The following is a 19,401-nucleotide window of genomic DNA, read 5'->3' as shown; positions in this document are numbered from 1 at the left end:
CCAGTCTTGAACGGAACCGGTGCACCGTGTTAGCGTCCAGGGAGAAAATCACACTTTGACTAATAAGGGTCTTCTCTTCAAGTTATAACAAAGGCTGTACTTTCACTCTTGGGCCACCGGGTGGCACTATTACTCCAGGGATTCTGATGTAGACCCTTAAACAGTAACCTGGTCCTCAATATATTTTCTGGGAACCTCAAAGGCAGGTCTCTATATGGATGAGGCCTTGGCAATTCTTGGTGCAACCTCCAGGTCACGCTAGTGTGGGCGCTTTTGCGTTGCCACACTCAGCTACACCTCGGTATGTTACTGGGGACGTGCTATCACCAACTTCTTCAGACGGTCTGCCAAGGATTAACTCCAACTATGCCCTCACCCTCTGGCCATTTGCTTTGACACAGCAGCCCATAAATCACAATGACACACTCACTATTAGCAGGCAGGGTTCAGCTGGGCTCACCATGTTGCTGGGCTCTGTTGCTGCTTTACTCTGGGACTGGGCTCTGCTGCTGCTGCTGCTGCTGCTGCTGCACCCCTTGCTTGCCACCTGTGCTCTGTGGTGCTGGGGCTCCTCTCTCTCTCCCATGAACTCCACATGAGTCCTTCCCTGCAGGCTTCTCTCTCCCATGCACTCCACATGAGTCTTTTTCTGCAGGCTTCTCTCTACTTCCTCTTCCTGCTCTGCCTGTCCATCAGGGGATCACTCCCGCCCCCTGCTGCAATTAACTCTGGCTGGGCTGGCAGCATACATTATGCTGGGGCATTAACCCCTTACTAACTGTGGCACCTGGTGACTGATATCACCTAATGTCAGGGTGTTACATCCGCCCATACTTTTTTATGTGCGTGTCCTCGCGCACACCAATGCAGATACAGGTGACTTTTGTTATAAAGTTCCGGGACCACTGAGTCCACTACCGAATCAAGGTATAACTTTCCAATAAGAGGTACAACATTACACAGGCTACTTAAACAGTGCCGACAATATTATTAACAAATGAACAGTAATACAAAAATGTTCAGTAACATGAAGAGTAACACAACTGCCTATACCGCAAAGGTGGTACTACTGTTGGAGGAAGTATTGGCCACCTCGCATTCAGTAACGGCCCCACTGGGATCTGTAACATGTTTGGGACACTGTCCTCATTGTCATCATCACTCTCTTTGCTGTTTGCCTCAAGGGGCAATTGGGTTCGGTTAGGGTACTGCTTACGTTGGTCGAAATAGATCCACTGCCGTCGAGTCACATCTGGCCCTCCAATCTGATAACTCTCGGCTGTCGACGCCGGACTCTTAGTGGCCACATAAGGACGGGATTTTCGTCTGGTGTCTACTTTGCTTCGTGATGGAAGGTTTTTCATTGGCTTTTTCTGCCCTCGGGCATGAGAGTACTGTTGGCTACACACATACGGCCTGCACTTGGTGTTTTCTGCCAAGCTTTCCCTTTCCTTGGAATACATACAATCCCTCTGGGGTTGGCCTTTTGTATAGTAGTCACATAGAGGACTTCTGGGACGTGGGCGGCTCCCGTAACCCTTGTTTCTGGTGGCATATCTGCTGCCCCGAACGGGAATACCACCGGGACCAGTGACGTTGACTGCTTTGAGCCCTTTTTCTCCTCTGACAACGTCAAATTCTACCATCTCCCCAGCCCCGAGGCTTCGGTATAGTTTTCTTGGGTCACTGTTCTGGATGGCGGTGTAGTGGATGAAGACGTCCTGCTTTGGGTCAGCGCAATCGACGAACCCATATCCACGTTGCACGTGGAACCAGATCACTTTCCCTCGACTTTTCGTGCAAACTGGAGGGTCACTGTTTGACATGGCAGATAATTTGCCTGCACTTATATGGCATTGTCTGCCATAGCAGGTCTGCAAGTCTTCAGGGCCTGTACCTACTCTTCCTGTTCTCCCCGAGGTTCGTCCCTCCCCCTCGGGGTGCTGTAGTTTAAAGGATCAAGTGGAGGAAAGTCCCTTTCCACATACACCTCTTGACACTGTCGGCAAATGGGTCGACCTTGGTAGTCGAACTGGTCGGTTGCCCGTTGTCCATGTTCCCGAGGTGGTTCCCAGCGGTTTCGGTTCATTTGCTGTTGTTCTGTATTCCATCTGGCTCCCCAGCTGCTCGGCGCGGTTTGCCGCGCTACCTGACGCATTTCTCGCTGTATCTCAGCCATCCCGAGGGCTAGGTCCTCTACCTGCCTCTGGAGGGATTGGGTCTGATCCCCTGATGTCTTCTGGTGGTTCTGTATGGCCAGGTCCTTTGGCTTCACGGACCGTTCTGGGTTCGAAGCCGTGGATCCTCGAAACCCCACCATCTCCGGATACTCCACCTCAGAGCCGGAGTGGTTTCCGATTGTGGTGATGGCGGTGTTTTTAAAATCGGCAAAAGGTTTACCCGCCATTTGCATCTTCAGGAGCCGTAGCTGGGTTCTCACGCTGGGATTCGATGCTCCTTCTATGAATTGTATGGTGAGGGCCTCATCGCCATTGGGAATTTCGTCTTTATCGGCTGCTCGTATGAGTTTTAGGGCTGCCTGTAGACTCAGGGCAAAATCTCGGAGAGTCTCGCCTGGCCGTTGTTTTCGGCCGTAGAGTTGCATCTTCAGCTCTGGTAGGGTGGCGGTCTCGAAGATCGTGGCCAGCCGATTCAGAATCACGTCGGTGCCCGTCTTTTGGTCGTCGGCCCAAGATTCGACCTCACTGAGGGCGGAGCCCGTAAGTTGGCCGATTAGAATTTGTACCCTCTGTTCTTCACTCGGGATATAGAGCTGGTGCATGGACTTCAGTTGGTTCTTAAATGCAGTGAACGTGGCGCCCTTGTTGGGGTCTCCACTATAGGTAAGCATCCATGGGGCTCCGAAATAGTCCGGTAGTGTGATTGGGGTATGAGGGGTCGCTGCTGGAGCAGGTGCTGCAAGTAGTGGGGCAGTCTGTTGGTCATTGTTGGGGGGTGCAGCAGGTTGCTGTCCGCCCTCGGCCTGTGGTGCTTCCATCCTTGGGTTGGATTATACTCCTAGTTGACCGGATCCTGTTCGTGACGCCAGAAAAGGGTGTAACCACCGGCAACGGGAACACAATTACCTTGGCTTGCAGGTGTCGAAACCAATTCACACCCAGTCTTCTTCCTATTTGGTCAGGAGTCTTCTCACTTCCACGTAATGGACACCAAGGAAAGATGGACAACAAATATCAATTTTGACCCTTTTATTCTGCGGTCTGTAACAAGGGGCACCAACCTTAGTATTCAGAACAGTATTCAGCACAAAATAAGCACTTCAACAGCACACAATAATCACAATGCAGAAATCCAACAATAATTCAGCAATAATGAACAATAATCACAATACATGCTAACCTGCAGTACCCGGGTACTCTCTATTACTAGGGCCGGCCAGTCTTGAACGGAACCGGTGCACCGTGTTAGCGTCCAGGGAGAAAATCACACTTTGACTAATAAGGGTCTTCTCTTCAAGTTATAACAAAGGCTGTACTTTCACTCTTGGGCCACCGGGTGGCACTATTACTCCAGGGATTCTGATGTAGACCCTTAAACAGTAACCTGGTCCTCAATATATTTTCTGGGAACCTCAAAGGCAGGTCTCTATATGGATGAGGCCTTGGCAATTCTTGGTGCAACCTCCAGGTCACGCTAGTGTGGGCGCTTTTGCGTTGCCACACTCAGCTACACCTCGGTATGTTACTGGGGACGTGCTATCACCAACTTCTTCAGACGGTCTGCCAAGGATTAACTCCAACTATGCCCTCACCCTCTGGCCATTTGCTTTGACACAGCAGCCCATAAATCACAATGACACACTCACTATTAGCAGGCAGGGTTCAGCTGGGCTCACCATGTTGCTGGGCTCTGTTGCTGCTTTACTCTGGGACTGGGCTCTGCTGCTGCTGCTGCTGCTGCTGCTGCACCCCTTGCTTGCCACCTGTGCTCTGTGGTGCTGGGGCTCCTCTCTCTCTCCCATGAACTCCACATGAGTCCTTCCCTGCAGGCTTCTCTCTCCCATGCACTCCACATGAGTCTTTTTCTGCAGGCTTCTCTCTACTTCCTCTTCCTGCTCTGCCTGTCCATCAGGGGATCACTCCCGCCCCCTGCTGCAATTAACTCTGGCTGGGCTGGCAGCATACATTATGCTGGGGCATTAACCCCTTACTAACTGTGGCACCTGGTGACTGATATCACCTAATGTCAGGGTGTTACATAAGGCCTCGTTTATCTCAAACGTAGAAATTCATTATTTTTTGGAAACGCCGTAATGATGAACATTATCTCGTCAGAAAGAACAAAAAGTACATAAAAAGGTCAGCAATGAGCGTAATAACACCTCGGTATACGGAGAAGCTGCTCTTTCTGGGGATATTACAGCATTGGGCTAATAACGCTTTAATAGCATAGATTCCAGAAATGGTTCTGTAGCTCTTTAAAATAATAATAATAAAAATAAAACATCGAAACTACATTTCAGTGATTTTATTTAAGCACTTAGGCTTCGGCAGAGCTGCACATAGGAGATGGATCCTGCTCATTTTAAGTATTAAATATGCTAATGCAATTTAGTCAGCAATCACATACAAGAAAAGGGTCGTAATTGTTTAATTCTGGATGTGAAGGGAGGAGGACTCCATTCAGCGCTGCTGTTTTATAAATGGAAAAAGAGATCTTCCGGACAGTGGCGTAACTAGAAAATCAATAAAAAAGTTAAACCACCCCAACCCTGCCTTATCCCTCTGCTTGCCGCCGCTGCCACTTCTGTAACCGGGACCCACAGATCTACCTGTCTGCTGTCTGGGTGCTTCTGCTAATTAGCTCCTGCTAATAAAAAAAAGACTCCCACAAAATGGCTGCCTCAAACAGCAGACCATTTTGAGGATGCTAGAGGAGGCTGCCTCCTCCTCTAGCATCCTCCAAAACTCTCTGCTGTAAGGGGGCGGACATTTTATGAGGGTCATTTTTTATTGGCAGGAGCCAAGAGGAGCGGCCAGACCACAGACAGGTAGATCTTCGGGTCCCAGTTACACCGCACGCCTATCCGGGTCGACCTGGCAACAACCTGGGATCGACCCAAGCTCTATTTTTGTGGTGTTTTGCAGATTTTACCTGGGGGGCTGCAGCCCTGCAGCCCAAAGGTAAAAACCACCAATGAACTGTTTTGATTTCAGTGGGAGAATGCTAGGGGTTACTGCTGCTACGTATAGCAGCCTCATCCACACTGAGCCAGGAGCAGTGATGTGTGGTGAGGGCAATGGCTGGGGAGGGCATTATACAAAGGTGCAGCAGTATATACTTTGTTACCCGATATACCAACTAATAACATGAAAACCAGAAAGTTGTAGTCAACGAATAAAACAAAACCTTTTTTCAACCCAGTACTAGCCCTTTAAAATAACACAAAAAAAAAAAAAAAATTTGTAGAAGCAGCCTAAAACATGTAGTCTACTGTCTGCTACCTACCTGTGGCAGGGGGTTATGTTGCCCGAAGGAGAGGAGAGGTCCAGTCCTGTGCCCCCATTGCCCAGCCACAGCAGCCACACAACAGCACCTTCCCCTGCATTTTTGTATTTTTCATTTTGGCTGCTCCCAGTCGGTTGTTAGGGAACTTCCTAGATAGGTCATCTGACACTTAAGCAAGCCAAGCACCCTCATTGGAGCAGATACCGATAGCTCCTCCCCTTTTTTTTTGCAGTATTATAAGCCACAGTGCTGCCACGCCCACCAGCTTCTGCCAGTTTGCAACTATCACAGTGGGGGCCAAAGAGTTTGCACTCATAGCTGCCTCATTTCTGGTCCCTGAGTTAGAGTGCTGCATATTTGGTCAGTTTGGACTATAAATGATTGGGTGTGGCATGATGACCCAATAGTCGGGATTCAACAGTCAGTATATATTACTGACATCGGAATCCCGACCCTTGGTAGTCCAACAGGGGTGAGCGCAAAGACTTCCCTTCTGAGCTTGCTTCGCTAGCCGTGTTGTGGGCTTGGCGGCTCTCTGTGCCAGCCACAGGTTCTATTCTTCATCAGTGGGGGTAGTGGACTCCCACGAGGGAGAATAGCCCCTGTCAGTCAGGATCCCGACTGTTGGAAATCTGAAAAGTCGGGATTCTGATGTCGGTATACTTACCGTTGGAATACCGAATGTCAGGCCGTAATCCGGCACCCAATTTATTACAATAATACAGATTAATCTATAAGTTTAATCTTTGTATTCTAATAATTAAGCTCGGCTCTTAGCTCTGAAGTGTACTGGAGTATTATATGGGCACGATTTTGGATACTACTGAGGAGGAAAGGGATCTAGGAGTCACTATTTCAGATGACTTAAAGGCAGGTAGGCAATGTAACAAAGCAATGAAGAAGGCAAGTCAGATGCTTGGTTGCATAGGGAGAGGTATCAGCAGTAGAAAGAAAGAAGTAATAATGCCACTGTATAGGTCATTGGTACGACCTCATCTAGAGTACTGTGTCCAGTTCTGGAGGCCATATACCCAAAGAAGGGCAACTAAAATGGTGCATGACCTACATCACAAAACGTACCAGGAAAGACTAAAAGATCTTAATATGTATAGTTTGGAGCAGAAAAGAGAAAGGGGGGACATGATAGAAACTTTATATCAAGGGTTTTAACAAGGTACAGGTGGGAGACATTCTTCACAGGAAGAGAAGTATTAGAACAGAAGGATATTCACTGACACTGGGGGGGAGGGAGGTTCAGGGGAAATCTGAGGAAAAATTACATCACAGAAAGGGTAGTATACAAGTGGAATAGCCTCCCATCAGAGGTGGTAGATGCAAATACAGTAGTACAATTTAAACATGCATAGGAAAGACACAAGGACATCCCTACAAAGGCATAAGGCTCAAATAGGGTTTAAGGGTAACAAGGGTACTAGTCTGCCCCTTTTTTGTAATATATACATGGAATGGTTCTTATACGCTGTCAAATTCTATAGTTCAATGTTTCTATAGCGCCGGCATGACTAGTAGGAATAGAGCCACCGCAAGAGATGAGCGACTGTGAGCGAGAGGAATTCCGAGCCAAATGGCCACTGGGTAGGTGACCACTGTCATTGAAGGGCTAGAGAAGAGGGCTGTGAGAACAGGTGGGAGGAGGACCCTGCTCCTAGGAGCTTGCAATCTAGGGAAGTGGGGAGATAGATGGCATGAGGCGTTAGCATGTGGATGTGGACCTGACGGCAGGAAGTAGGCAAGATAAAGATTGCCAATGTAAGTGGGGATGGGGTGAGCGACCCGGTGGCAACGGTACACTTTGATGAACAAAGTCACCTCCCCCATCACATCTCCGCCCTCTGCTCCGCCCCCATGGCAGCAATGAGACTGCTATCTTCTATGTTTGCAGTGTCAGGGTTTGCACATACAGGCTCCAACGGGATGCAGTTGAAATCCCGGCGGTCCGAATCCCGGCGTTCAAAATCCTGATGCCTGAATCTCGGCACTTTGTCCCTCTATGTGCCGAGCGTAGTGAGGCACCGAGCCCCCCCCTGTTGGGATTTCGGTGGTCAGGATTCCGGCGTCAGGATTTTTACTGCCGGGATTTCGTACCAATCCCGCTCCAACATGCGCGCATGTGCGGAAGTGTGGAAATTCACAAATATAATTTTCCGCACTTCTAATAATGGGTCTTTTTCAGACCCTAATTCGTTCATGCCCTCATTCAGCAGCATGAAGTTAGCCGTTGGGTCGATGCAACTACCACGCAGCACGGCAAATAGGATGACCATCATATCTGTGGGCATTACCGAACGGTAGTGGGTACACATTACCCAATGTGCCCAATATGTTGGTCAGATCTGTTGGTTAAGATCACATATCTCTTAGTGCATACCAAGCCTAAGCTATGTGCAACCCATGGCAACCGGCTAAATTAGGCAATAGGCACGTAATTCCACAAAACCTATATCCATTGGTAAATTTAGGACTGCCCAAACACTGTAACTTAAAAAAAGAAACCACACAATTCATCACAAATTAAATTTTATTGTATATTGATAATTGTGACAGAAAAATAATTGCAAATCGTTAAGGTCCAAGCAACAGCTTGTATGCTAATAAATGCCGGTGACCTAAATGATCTCCTCTTTTAATGTATTTCTTTAATTTTAGTGTTTCATAGGAGAATACTTAAACTGTTACGGACAATTGGTAAAGGGATAAAATTCGGAAGATTATTAGAGGATTTATTTTTATTCTATTGCTTCGTAGCCAACCGATCACTGTAGCAATGTCTATTATTAACTCTCCAAGTTTTAGTCCATAGGAGGTTGAAATTAATTGTATGAGCATTATAGCTAAGGCCCTTATTCTGGTCTGTGCGGCCGGAGCCGCATACGTTGCTCCGGCCGCACAAACCAATCCCCGCCTACAATACGGATCGCCACGGCCGTCCGTACGCGGACGGCTGGCGATCCGCATGAAAATGGTGGGGCGTACGCCTCCACCATGGTGGGAGCTGCCCCCTGCATTCGATGGTCGGCGACCATCGAAGGCAGGGCCGCACGCTCCAGCAGCTCCCGCAAGCTTAGACCACACGGACAATCGTCCGTGTGAAAGCTTGTATGGGGGCTGAGAGCTGACATCCGGCGATGTCAGCTTTCCGCCCCCATCACTGGCGTCATAGCCTCATTACCATGCATACGCCCCGCGTTTGCATGGGAACGCCCATGAAACGCTGGGCGTATTCATAGGTAAATGAGGCTATTAAGCCCCTATACGCCCCCTTTGCGGCGTAAAAAATCTTTGTGCGGCGATTTCCCCTGCACATGCGCAGAGTGACCTCTGCGCATGTGCAGAGCGAAAACATCGGCGGTACGGCCGCACGCGGGCCGTACCGCACAGATCTGAATAAGGGCCTAATTGGTTGTGCATTATTTGGCGATCATTCAGAGCAGGACATCTTCACCTGTCAGCTTAATAATTAGGAAATGCTCTCACTTCAGAATCCTTCATTTTATTGATGTGGATAGAGTCATGTGTTCTTCACCGATTATCTAGAGCAGGCATGTCCAACCCTCCAGATGTGCTAAAACTACACATCCCAGCATGCATTGCCATCATTCTAGCATTCCCTAATAGCCAAATTGTAGCAAGGCATGCTGGGATATGTAGTTTTAGCACATCTGGAGGGCCGTAGGTTGGACATGCCTGATCTAGAGTGTGTTAGATTAACAAACCGGATGAATGAAATGAATTTCATACAGAGGTCTGGTTGACACCCCACTCTTTCTGTACCGGCATGGCGGGAGCTTGACATCACTGTGTGCTGTTGGGCTACCCTGGTATTTCCCTTATGTAACTCGCAGGCTGTGACTTTCTGCTGCTTCCGTTCCCCTTGTGACATCATCACATGCAGCCCTGTCTTCACTTACTCATCCCCTGATATGATCTGTGCTGCTGAGGGACCCTGCTCTTTCTACTAATTTACAGGCTGTGGCTTTGGTTATGGTATGTTTGATCTACAATGTCTAGGTCTACAGTCATATGGTCGACCAGTAATGGTGGACAGTCAATAGGTCGACAGGATCAAAAGGTCGACAGGGTCCAAAGGTTGACAGTGAAAAGGTCGACAGGGTCAAAAAGTCGACAGTGAAAAGGTCGACAGTGTCAAAAGGTCGACAGTGAAAATGTCAACATGGACAAGGGGTCGACATGGAAAAGGTCAACATGAGGTTTTCATGTTTTTTTTTGTTGTCTATGTCGACACCGTCTAAATGTACCACGTCCCCTCGTATGGCTCGCTACGGTCGCCATGCTTCAGGCTCGGAGCCTCGCTGCTTTCTGCACACTATTATATTCCCCCTCTGTGCCGTAGTGGATGGTAGGGTATGATATACCGCCTGTCGGCACATGTCGGCTCAAAATGTCAATATTTTGTTAAAAATTGCATGTTGACCTTTTTAATGTTGATCTTTTGACCATGTTGACCTATGACCATGTCGACCTTTTGGCTGTCGACATTTTGACGCTGTCGACCTTTGGACTGTCAACCAATAGTGGACAACCTCATGACTGTCGACATAGAGTCAATCTACCATGAATCCGGATACCGTGGCTTTCTGCTGTCTCCATTTCCTCCTCAAATCATGATACCTCCATATTAGGTGCAGCACAATCAGGACCAGCTCTACCAAAGCAGCTGTGTAAGGCACCAGGATTCATTGGGAAGGGGAGGTGGGGGTATTTATATAGCCTAGAGCGGGCTGGCCAAGCGATCCTTGCGATCCTTGCGATCTATCAACAGGACCCCACAGGTGCAGTCATTACTAACTGCCTCATTTTCAGTCAAATGTGGCATTCACTCCTAAAGGTGCGTACACACGGGGCAATATGATCGCTGGCAATATATTGCTAGCAATATATTGCTCAGCAATCAGATTGCCCCGTGTCCCGTTTTCATCTGCGACCAGAGATGGTCGCAGATGAAAATTTAAACACTGCTGGGTGAAGAGGCAGGGGATGTCGCTGGTCGGAGGAGCATGCTCCTCCGACCAGCGACCATTCAGGGGCTGAAAACGGGAGCGCGCACCCGGCGATTTATCACTGGTGCACACTCCAATCACTGGCAATATGGTCGCTCAGCGACCATATTCCCAGTGATTTCAGCCCCTATCGCCCCCATGTGTACACAGCATAACTGACACATTCTACAGATCCACATGGCCTGGAAAACATGGACTATTGTTAGACCTCAAGAACCGATTGTTCCACCCCAGGTCTATAGTGATTGTGGCCACAAAAGGGTCACAGATGTGACTGTTAGGCCACACAGGCAGTATTCAATGAGAATTTTGACGATGTGCAGCGAATCCTGTTTAGGATTCGCTGCACATTCGCCACTGCCCGCCGCGTTCCAGGGCCTCGCCGGCTCCAGTATTCAACGAGTCAGGGGCTCACTGCGCCTGACCGGCGAATTTTAACTCCTGCGGCGATGCCGCAGGGAGCCTGAGGACGGCGGCAGGCAGGGAGATGGAAGTCTCCCTGCCTGCCCCAGAACGTTTGTGGGGGGGAGGTGGGCTCCCCGGGAGCGAGGCAGCACAGGCTGCACCCCGGGATAGCCAACAGGGGACCGGGTATTCACTACACCCGATCGTGCATATGTAATGATCGGGTGCAGTGAATATATGAATATCTAATGAGCGGCTCAGCTCCCGGCCCCCTGCTGGCTGCTCTGTGTAAAAAAAAAAAAATATATATATATATATATATATATATATATTTTTTTTTTTGGTACTTATGTATTATCTGGCCTCCCATGTTAAATGCACCCCTTTTTTCATACCCCTACTATCCAACTACGCATGGAGTTGATTTTATATAGTGTGGCGAGCGCAGCGAGCCACCGTGCCCGAAGCGTGGCGAGCGCAGCGAGCCCCGCGAGGGGACGCGGTCTCATAAGAAAAACGGGAGCCCAGATATTACATAAGTACCTTTTTTTTTAATTAAATATATATTCATGTGCTTACAGCACGCCCCTCCTCAGAATAAAATTCCTGAATTTTTTACACCAAATGTAAAAAACAAAACACTTTATTTTAAAAGTTCACATTCCACTTTTCCATAAAAAGATAGCGATTGCTACTCGGTGAATCATGGCGATAAAAACCTTGAAATGTATTCGCCATCTGGTCATTGAATAGGGTGATTCACCGTTTTAGTCAAAAAAATCGCCTTACAGCACGAAAATAGCACAAAATCGCCATAATACATGGCGAATCAGCCTCATTGAATACTGCCCAGAGACTTCTTATCCATGATGCTGGGTGTATTGGTAAACAGTAGGAACAGGATTAATACAGGAACATAGGGGTAGTGGGTTAACCTCAGGGGCCTGCATGACATGAATCTTACACAGAAAAATGGTTGCAGTCTGCACATGCAGTAGCATATCCGCTGGAGGTTCCGCCTCCCTGCACATTCTGGGTTCTAAGCAAGTATGTACAGAGAGGAAAATTGGAGGCAAAGCCCAAGAGAAGGTATAAAAGTGATGTCCGGGGCCAGTTGCGGATCCAGGGGGAGGGGGCACCTATATAAGAAACTGTTAATAAATAAATAAATATACCTGGGAAACAATATATAATATATTGGGAAAAGCAAAATAAAAAAACACAGTGATTCTTGTGATAATAACAATGCTTCAGCTAAAGAATCTCTACGTATACCCTACCCCTGCACAGCTTCCCCTAGGCAGCGAAAGCAGTGCAGGAACGCAGGCAGTGTGATTTGTGTGCAATGGGCACATAAGCTGATTACATTGTTAAAAATATATATATTTAAAAACAATTATACCCAGGGTCAGCTGATCGGTGCTCTAGTGATGGCTGCCAGCCATTGGGGCTCTGCTACTGTGACCCCGGTGCAGTAAAGTGATGCTGCAAAACAGTAGTTCACTTTACAGCAGCAGAGGGTCACAAAAGCAGAAAGCCCAGATTACCCTTCAGGAGCCGATCCCTGGGTAGATAAGTATGTCTTGATCATAATGGGGAAGGGGAACCAGCAGCCGGAAGGATCTGGGCAGTTTCTCTGAAAGATACCCTGATAATGCTGCAAAGTCCCATCGCAGCTTTCTTGCAAACTGTGTCTCTGTATTTAGTAATTGATACATCCGATGCGATGTATTCAAGTATTGCATTACGAATTGGATTATCATCACAGCACATCTGATAAATCAGCCCCTTGTTCTTGTATTTAATTTCTAGTTGTATATGGTGTCTTGGAGATTCAGAATTGTATATACATACAGGGAGATATAAAGTGGTCTGTTTGTTCTGTACATTACCACAGGATTCTGGAGAACTGCAGAAATGTGTCTTTACATGTTGCAGGCATGCTGTAAGTGAACAATCACTGCAGAAGTACTTCCTGTAAAAATACTTCCTGCTCTACACAAGCACTTCCTGTATCACATACAGCATACAATACATCTACAGCCATTGTTTTTTTTATTAACATACAAAGCAATACATTGGTGTAGGTAGCTGTGTCAGGTGTTAGATGCAGGGACAGTGTGTAATAAAAGAACAAATCATAAACTATAAAATCTTGAAGCTTAAGTAACATTCTGGATTAGGCCTATATCATTTCCCCAGACCTGGTGACAAAGAAAGAGGCTAGTGGTGTGTTCGGTGGCACAATGTGCTCACTCTTGGACAATGGCATTTAACTGACTTGAGCCATCCGGCAAAAATATCCACTTGCAAATGAAGGTGTTCTTTCAGCCTCCATTCAGAGAGATTTGCAGCAATAATGGGCCAAGGGAGGTATATCATGGAGAGTGAGCAGTTCCTTGGCATTATAGGGTGTGCAAAGGGCTGGCCTGTCCGTTATGTGGAGTAGGCAGCTTAGTAAGGTGCCAAAGTAATCAAGGTGCTGACAGTGTCTTCTTCATTGTTGTCAGCAGATTGATTACTATGGCACCTTACTGTGCGCTGCCACTCATGGTAAAGGGGCCAGCCCCCAGCTGGGTAAAGCGGTGACAGCCGGGCAAAGAGCGGTGGTCAGCCCGGCTGTAATTAGATCAGATCCGCGGCTATTTCAAATCTTGCGCCGACTCGACGGCCAACCGGAGCTTGTGATCCGGCTGCCAATTAGAAGCCACCTCTGCCTTCCTGATTGGCTGCTGTACCCTGAGCTCCGATTGGATGGTGAGCCAGCACAAGATTTGAAATAGCCGCGGACCTGCTCTGAATACAGCCGGGCTGCCCACCGCCCTCCCAGCTGTCCCCGCTCTCTGCCTGGCTGTCCCCGCTCTCTGAGGCATGTGCTGTCCCCATAATATCCACAGGGAGATGTGCTAAAATCTTTGTTTGCTTATCATAAAATTAGGCTTGGGCTGGCCCTGGGGTTAAAGCCAGAGACAACTCAATGTCAGCAGCAGCAACAGGGCATCCTTAGCCAGCCATATGAAGGCCTCACATCCGGGGTGCCCTTGGTAGGACTACTGAGCATAGAAGCATTGAAGACATAAGGTGTCACAAAACAATGACCATGCAGGAGGATGCCATCTGTGAGGGTAAAGAAAGACTTGAAGTCGAGACAGTTTCCTGGAGAAAGGAGACCTGCAGTGGTGATCTCTGAGTATCACCTCATGGAGCTCCTCTATGTGCCTTGAGGAGAGGGCATCAAACTCCACGACATCCATCATTAGCATTAGAGACACCTGAGGTAAGCAAACGCTAAGGCATCAGTGACATATAAGTCTTTGCCATGTTTGTATACAACATCCATTCGGTAACTGTGGAGCTAGAGGAGGGGGATAGTGATCAGGTGTTGGTGGCCTGTCTCAACCAGCACTGTCTCAGTAAGGGCTCTGGAAGAAAAGCTGATGGGTTCAGTAGCATAACAATAGCCCAGCAGACCCCCCGGTGGCGGGGAGGCGCTGAATAAGTGTGGGTGTCGGGGCTATTGTAATGCCACTGCCGCCTGCTGGGAGCTCACCTGCAGCGTCTGTGGCCAGAGCCCAGGACCCGCAGCAGATTTGTCTGCGGTCCCGGCTCCCCTGTCCCCTCCTGGCTTCTGCTTCTAATCTAAACATGGTTTCTGAGGCGTCATGAGTAAATGTGTGTGTTGCATTAGGCATGTACTTACAGCCCGATTCAGAGTTGCAAGCAATGCAAAAAAGTACACAACTGGGCCAAACCATGCTGCACTGCTGGTTAGGCAGATGTAACATGTGCAAAGAGATTTTGATTTTGGTGAGTTATATTTTTTTCGGTGCAGGGTGGATACTGGCTGCTCTTGCATGTAGCCCACACATACCGGACAGCTTTCTTTTTACACTACAAGTTAGATTTCAGTTTGAACACACCTCACCCAAATCTTACTCTCTCTGCACATGTTACATCTGCCCCACCTGCAATGCAGTAAGGTCTTGAAGTCCACTCAAAAGTATTCTCTGGGGATAATATTTTAATGTACAAGTAATTTTAAGGTTATGGAAATATATTTTTAACATCAGCTGGTATAAATTGTATTATTGCTTAATTAATGAAAGTATATTTTTCTAATTCCAAAGTGCTGTTTTATTTGTTTCTTCATTTTTTCCTATTGGCTATACTGTATTTATCAAGGGTAGAGTAACCCTTGTAGAACAGCTGCATATTGGAAGAGGTATAAATGAATAGATCAGCGCTCTGTCATCTTTTTGTGCTTTATTGACTCAGACAGAGGTGTAATTCTGGGAGACAATGGAGTCATCTGCTGCCGGGGTCCTGCTTCCAAGGGGGCACCTCTCCTCCCCTGCAAGTTTGAATTAGTTAATTGGAAGTCGATATAGCTTCTGTCTATGTATATAATAGAATAATCCAGAAATTGTTTCTATAAATCTTTTTACATTGCACCACTTTTATTTACATGATCATTTATTATAAACAAATACATTGCTTAGCATTCATACCCAGGATTAGAAGCTGTGACCTGTCTCACTAGAGGCAGACACCTTAATGATAGAGCTATTGGCTCCTGCACTGTAATACCCCTTTCACACCAGAAAATGCAGGGACCCACCCAGGAAAATGACCCAGGGATCATGCCGGGCCATTCTCGAGTTGGCCCCTTTCACACCAGAAAAGTCCCTGCATTTTCTGGTGTGTGAAGGGAGGGATGGAGGCAGGGAGGAAGCATGCAGGTGACTTGATGGCGGCAAGTACTCACCCCTGTTGCTGGTCCTCAGTGCAGGTCGGGGATACACCCAGGCGGCGGGTGCAGATGACAGGTCAGATGGTAGGTGCAGATGACGCAGCTCTCTGGTGGCAGCGAGGGTAACGGAGAGCTGCATCATCTTCATCCGCCGCCTGTCCTGTCATTTGCGCCCGTCGCTTGTGTGGATCCCCGGCCTGACAGCACACTGAGGACTGGCAACCCAGCAGTGTCGTAGCTACCGTACGGCTGCTTGGGGGAGAAAGCACCAGCAAGGCGCCACCGGTGCTCATCAGGGCACACTGCTCAGAGCCGCCCCTCTTACCCCTCCGCATGCCGCCGCCGCATTCCTGCCTGGTCGGGCACCGCAGATATCCTCCTGTCGTGTAATGAAAAATTACACGGCAAAATGGCTGCCCCCATACAGCAGACAGTTTTTTAGGAATGTTAGAGGAGGCGGCCTCCTTCTTTAGCATCCGTAAAAACTGTCTGCTATTAGGGAGCAGCCATTTTGATGTGTAATTTGTCATAACTGCAGGAGACGGAGCCAGGAGGATATCTGCGGTGCCGGACCAGGAATGCGGCGGCGGCATGCGGAGGGGTAAGGGGGGGTCTTAACTTTACTTGGGTGGGCGGGCAGGGGCTATGGAGGGGGGGGCGATGTCAATTTCGGCAGGGGGGCGCAAAAATATTAGTTACGCCACTGCAACCCAGGTAAGTACTCCCTACCCTGGGAACAACCCTGCTCCATACCAAGGTTGACATCCTGGCAATTTTTAAACACCAGTGCTAGTCATGGGTTGTTCCAACATGGGAAATTAGGCTGGTGTGAAAGAGGTATAAGTGTGCAGATTCTGACTATGTGTAATTGTTAGACCAAAACCATTACTATTAGGCTGAGCTGTGTATCAACTTCATATAATTATAATTTGCATGCTTACTATGTAGGAACAAATAACTGTATCAGTAATGTGTCTGTCTCCAGTGACATACATACATACATACATACATTATCGAAGAGAACAAGGAAAATAGTGACAGCGCCTGGACTACTGCAGCCTTAGATCCACTTAAAGACTCCTAGGATCTTCCAACTCATACACAACAACAAAATGGTGTTCTAATTGGCACTGTAGTCCCCTCTTTTGGGTGATAAAGATAGTCACCACTATAGGAATAGAGCTTGGCAATTCTTCCGTCTGGTCGTTCCTAAGTATTTTAAGAACTGTCCTTGGAGAATGGCCCTATATGCCCGTAACAGTTTCTATTACGGGCATATAGGGCCATTCTCCAAGGTCAGTTCTTAAAATACTTAGGGAAGACCAGACAGAAGAATTGCCAAGCTCTATTCCTATAGTGGTGACTATCTTTATCACCCAAAAGAGGGGACTAAAGCGCCAATTAGAACACCATTTGTTGTTGTCATACATACATACACACACATAGTATTAGTAAATACCTAAAATAACGGATGGGTGAATGTAATATCCATAGTATACTTGCAAACTTTTGAAAACTAGTTTCAAGAAGATTATTGTTGGTAGTAGAATTTTGCACAGTGCCCCATTGAGGGGGCGTGTCATGTTCCACCCAAAGGGCGTGTCTAGTTCCATATATGGAGAGATTGTGAAAAGAGATTGTGAACGTGGCACCTAGAAGCATGGGTGTGTACTGCTACATCTGAGAGGAATCTTGTAAAATGACTTATATCCAAATGTAGATGAGCCCCAAAGCAGTTAGTAAGAGATACTATACTTGGTAAAGTGCTGGGAAATGGTGCTCATGATTCAATGTACAGTAACTGTATCTTTCTCTCATTCCTTTTTCCACCAAATATGGAACAGTGTAATGTGGGCTAGGTGACATGAGGGAGATTGGTAGACTAATGAGGGAGAGAGGGAGATTGCTGTTATTTCAGGGAGTCTCCTGCAGAATGCAGGAGGGTATGCAACTATGACTACAGTATAGATACTTTCAGTAGAACACTAATAATTGAGTAACTTAAGTAACTATACAGCAACTGCACATCATATAGGCCAGGCTGCTCATTCTGCCACTGTTTAATGATCTGCCGTTTTGCAGGTTACAGATGCACATTTTGTATTTCCTACGTTTACATATTGAATTGTAATGTGACATTTTTATTAATTTCTACTACACAGTCAAACATTCGTTTCCTTTATTAACACTTGAGACATGTAACGCTAATGCACAATTAGCTACCCGAGTGTTGTGATTTCCCTGGTGTAAAATTCTTGTGACTTCCTGTTATCACTTAAAGAGGAATTACCAGGAGAAAGATCTGTGCTGAAATGTGGTGTAAATGATCGTACTGTACATTGATTTAGCTGTCGGTGGTGTTGCAGTGACTCTCTGTGTAAGCCAATCTATTCCAAAGGATGATTTGCAGCAGAAAGTAAATGTTTTCCTGAAACGGAATATATGAAAAGCAATTTACAAAACTGCAAAAATGTCACAATTTACACACAGACACTTGTCCTTATGTCCCAGCAGTGGAGTTTGCCAGGGAAAGGGCTCTTGTGTTGCGGAGGAAAAACCTTTTGGCTGGGTCGATTTGCAAAAGGGTCCAGGCACTCTGCCGTTGTGTGCTTCCCCGCTCCCCCTATGCCACGTTGCCACTTTCTTAATGTCACATTGCTGCCTCCCTGGCACTTAGGCTGTGATTGCATTTTCTGCCCCCCCCCCCCCCCCGGCACTTAGGCTGCCCCGTGACTTAGACGGTGATTGCATTTTCTAAAATGCGGCCACAATTTAACAGGTTGTGCATGTGTGCTGCCACGTGCATGCATGCGTAGAAGTGCGGACGTCGAAGATAAGCGATTTCCACACTTTCGCGCTGGAGCCTGAATCAGGGCCAAGATCTGGAGATAATATTGGAATTTTTGACTGTATATATAGCGAGGGGACAATATCAGAGGTAGCCAACTCCAGTCCTTGAGAGCTACCAACAGGCCATATATTCCAGATCACCTAGCTGACGGACAGGTGTATTCATTATTCACTAACAGATTTCAAAAGATCCACAGGTGGAACCAATTGCTTCACTTGTGCTTTTGGATGAGAACTGAAAAACTTTAACTGTTGTTAGCTCTCGAGGACTGGAGGTGGCTATCCCTGGATTAAATGATCCTAAATTGCCATCGTTTTGCCTTGTAAATGGTTGCGGCTTTAAAATACAGGAAGACCTGCCGAACATCTTGCCAGGCTACAGTACTACATTTTGCCCTTGGACTTGCTCAGAATCAGGACCTATATTTAAAATTAGAGTTTTGCAGAATTTATATCCTCCTGATGAAGGTACATCTGAAACGCGTTGAGTGTTCTTAGATTGTCCCCTGGAAGAGAAGCTGACACCTGCAGAAAAGGATTCCATCTCCTGTTCCGGACTGGTTGGTGGACCTGTGACTGAGCCTGCTCTAATCCATCTGATCTAGCTGTTTTGCCTCTGTGGGGATATCTATTTCATGCTGTTTTTATCGTCTACCCTTGTAAGTGTGGACCTTTATTAAACACCCTTTTATCCAAAGATAATCTGCACTATTCTTGTTCTCTATTCTACCACCCTCCCCTCAATTGTTGTCAGGACAGGTGGTTATCATTTCAGGTTTTGAACCCTGTTAATTGAATCAGTGTCTACTCGAGGAATACAGTGACTCTGATTTTATTATTACTATATGTAAAAAGGTTATACATTGGGTGCTGTGTGTTAAACACCTC

General features: G+C 47.2%; 1 protein-coding gene and 1 long non-coding RNA gene across 2 annotated transcripts; one reads left to right on the top strand and one right to left on the bottom strand.

Moving 5' to 3' along the window:
- Positions 1–1,528: 1,528 nt before the first annotated feature.
- On the bottom strand, positions 1,529–4,211 carry LOC146009286 (uncharacterized). The gene is made up of 2 exons (XM_083149508.1): positions 3,361–4,211; positions 1,529–3,221 (listed from the first exon to the last, which is right to left on the bottom strand). Exon 2 carries the CDS (start codon positions 2,996–2,998, stop codon positions 1,898–1,900), a length of 1,101 nt encoding a protein of 366 aa, XP_083005634.1. The 5' UTR covers positions 2,999–3,221; positions 3,361–4,211; the 3' UTR covers positions 1,529–1,897.
- Positions 4,212–9,409: 5,198 nt separating this feature from the next.
- On the top strand, positions 9,410–19,136 carry LOC146007276 (uncharacterized). The gene is made up of 3 exons (XR_014444312.1): positions 9,410–9,474; positions 13,852–14,190; positions 19,012–19,136. It is a non-coding gene; the product is annotated as an uncharacterized LOC146007276 (long non-coding RNA).
- The last annotated feature ends 265 nt before the right edge of the window (positions 19,137–19,401 follow it).

Source organism: Crinia signifera, chromosome 6 (assembly GCF_055691185.1).
Source record: "Crinia signifera chromosome 6, ASM5569118v1, whole genome shotgun sequence".
NCBI classification, from domain to species: domain Eukaryota; kingdom Metazoa; phylum Chordata; class Amphibia; order Anura; family Myobatrachidae; genus Crinia; species Crinia signifera.
Note: the sequence above shows the minus strand (reverse complement) of the source record. Positions and strands in the feature narration are given on the sequence as shown.

What these genes read in the sequence shown, in the direction of transcription:
- LOC146009286 (XM_083149508.1), bottom strand. Translation starts at nt 2,998, where the DNA reads ATGGAAGCACCACAGGCCGAGGGCGGACAGCAACCTGCTGCACCCCCC.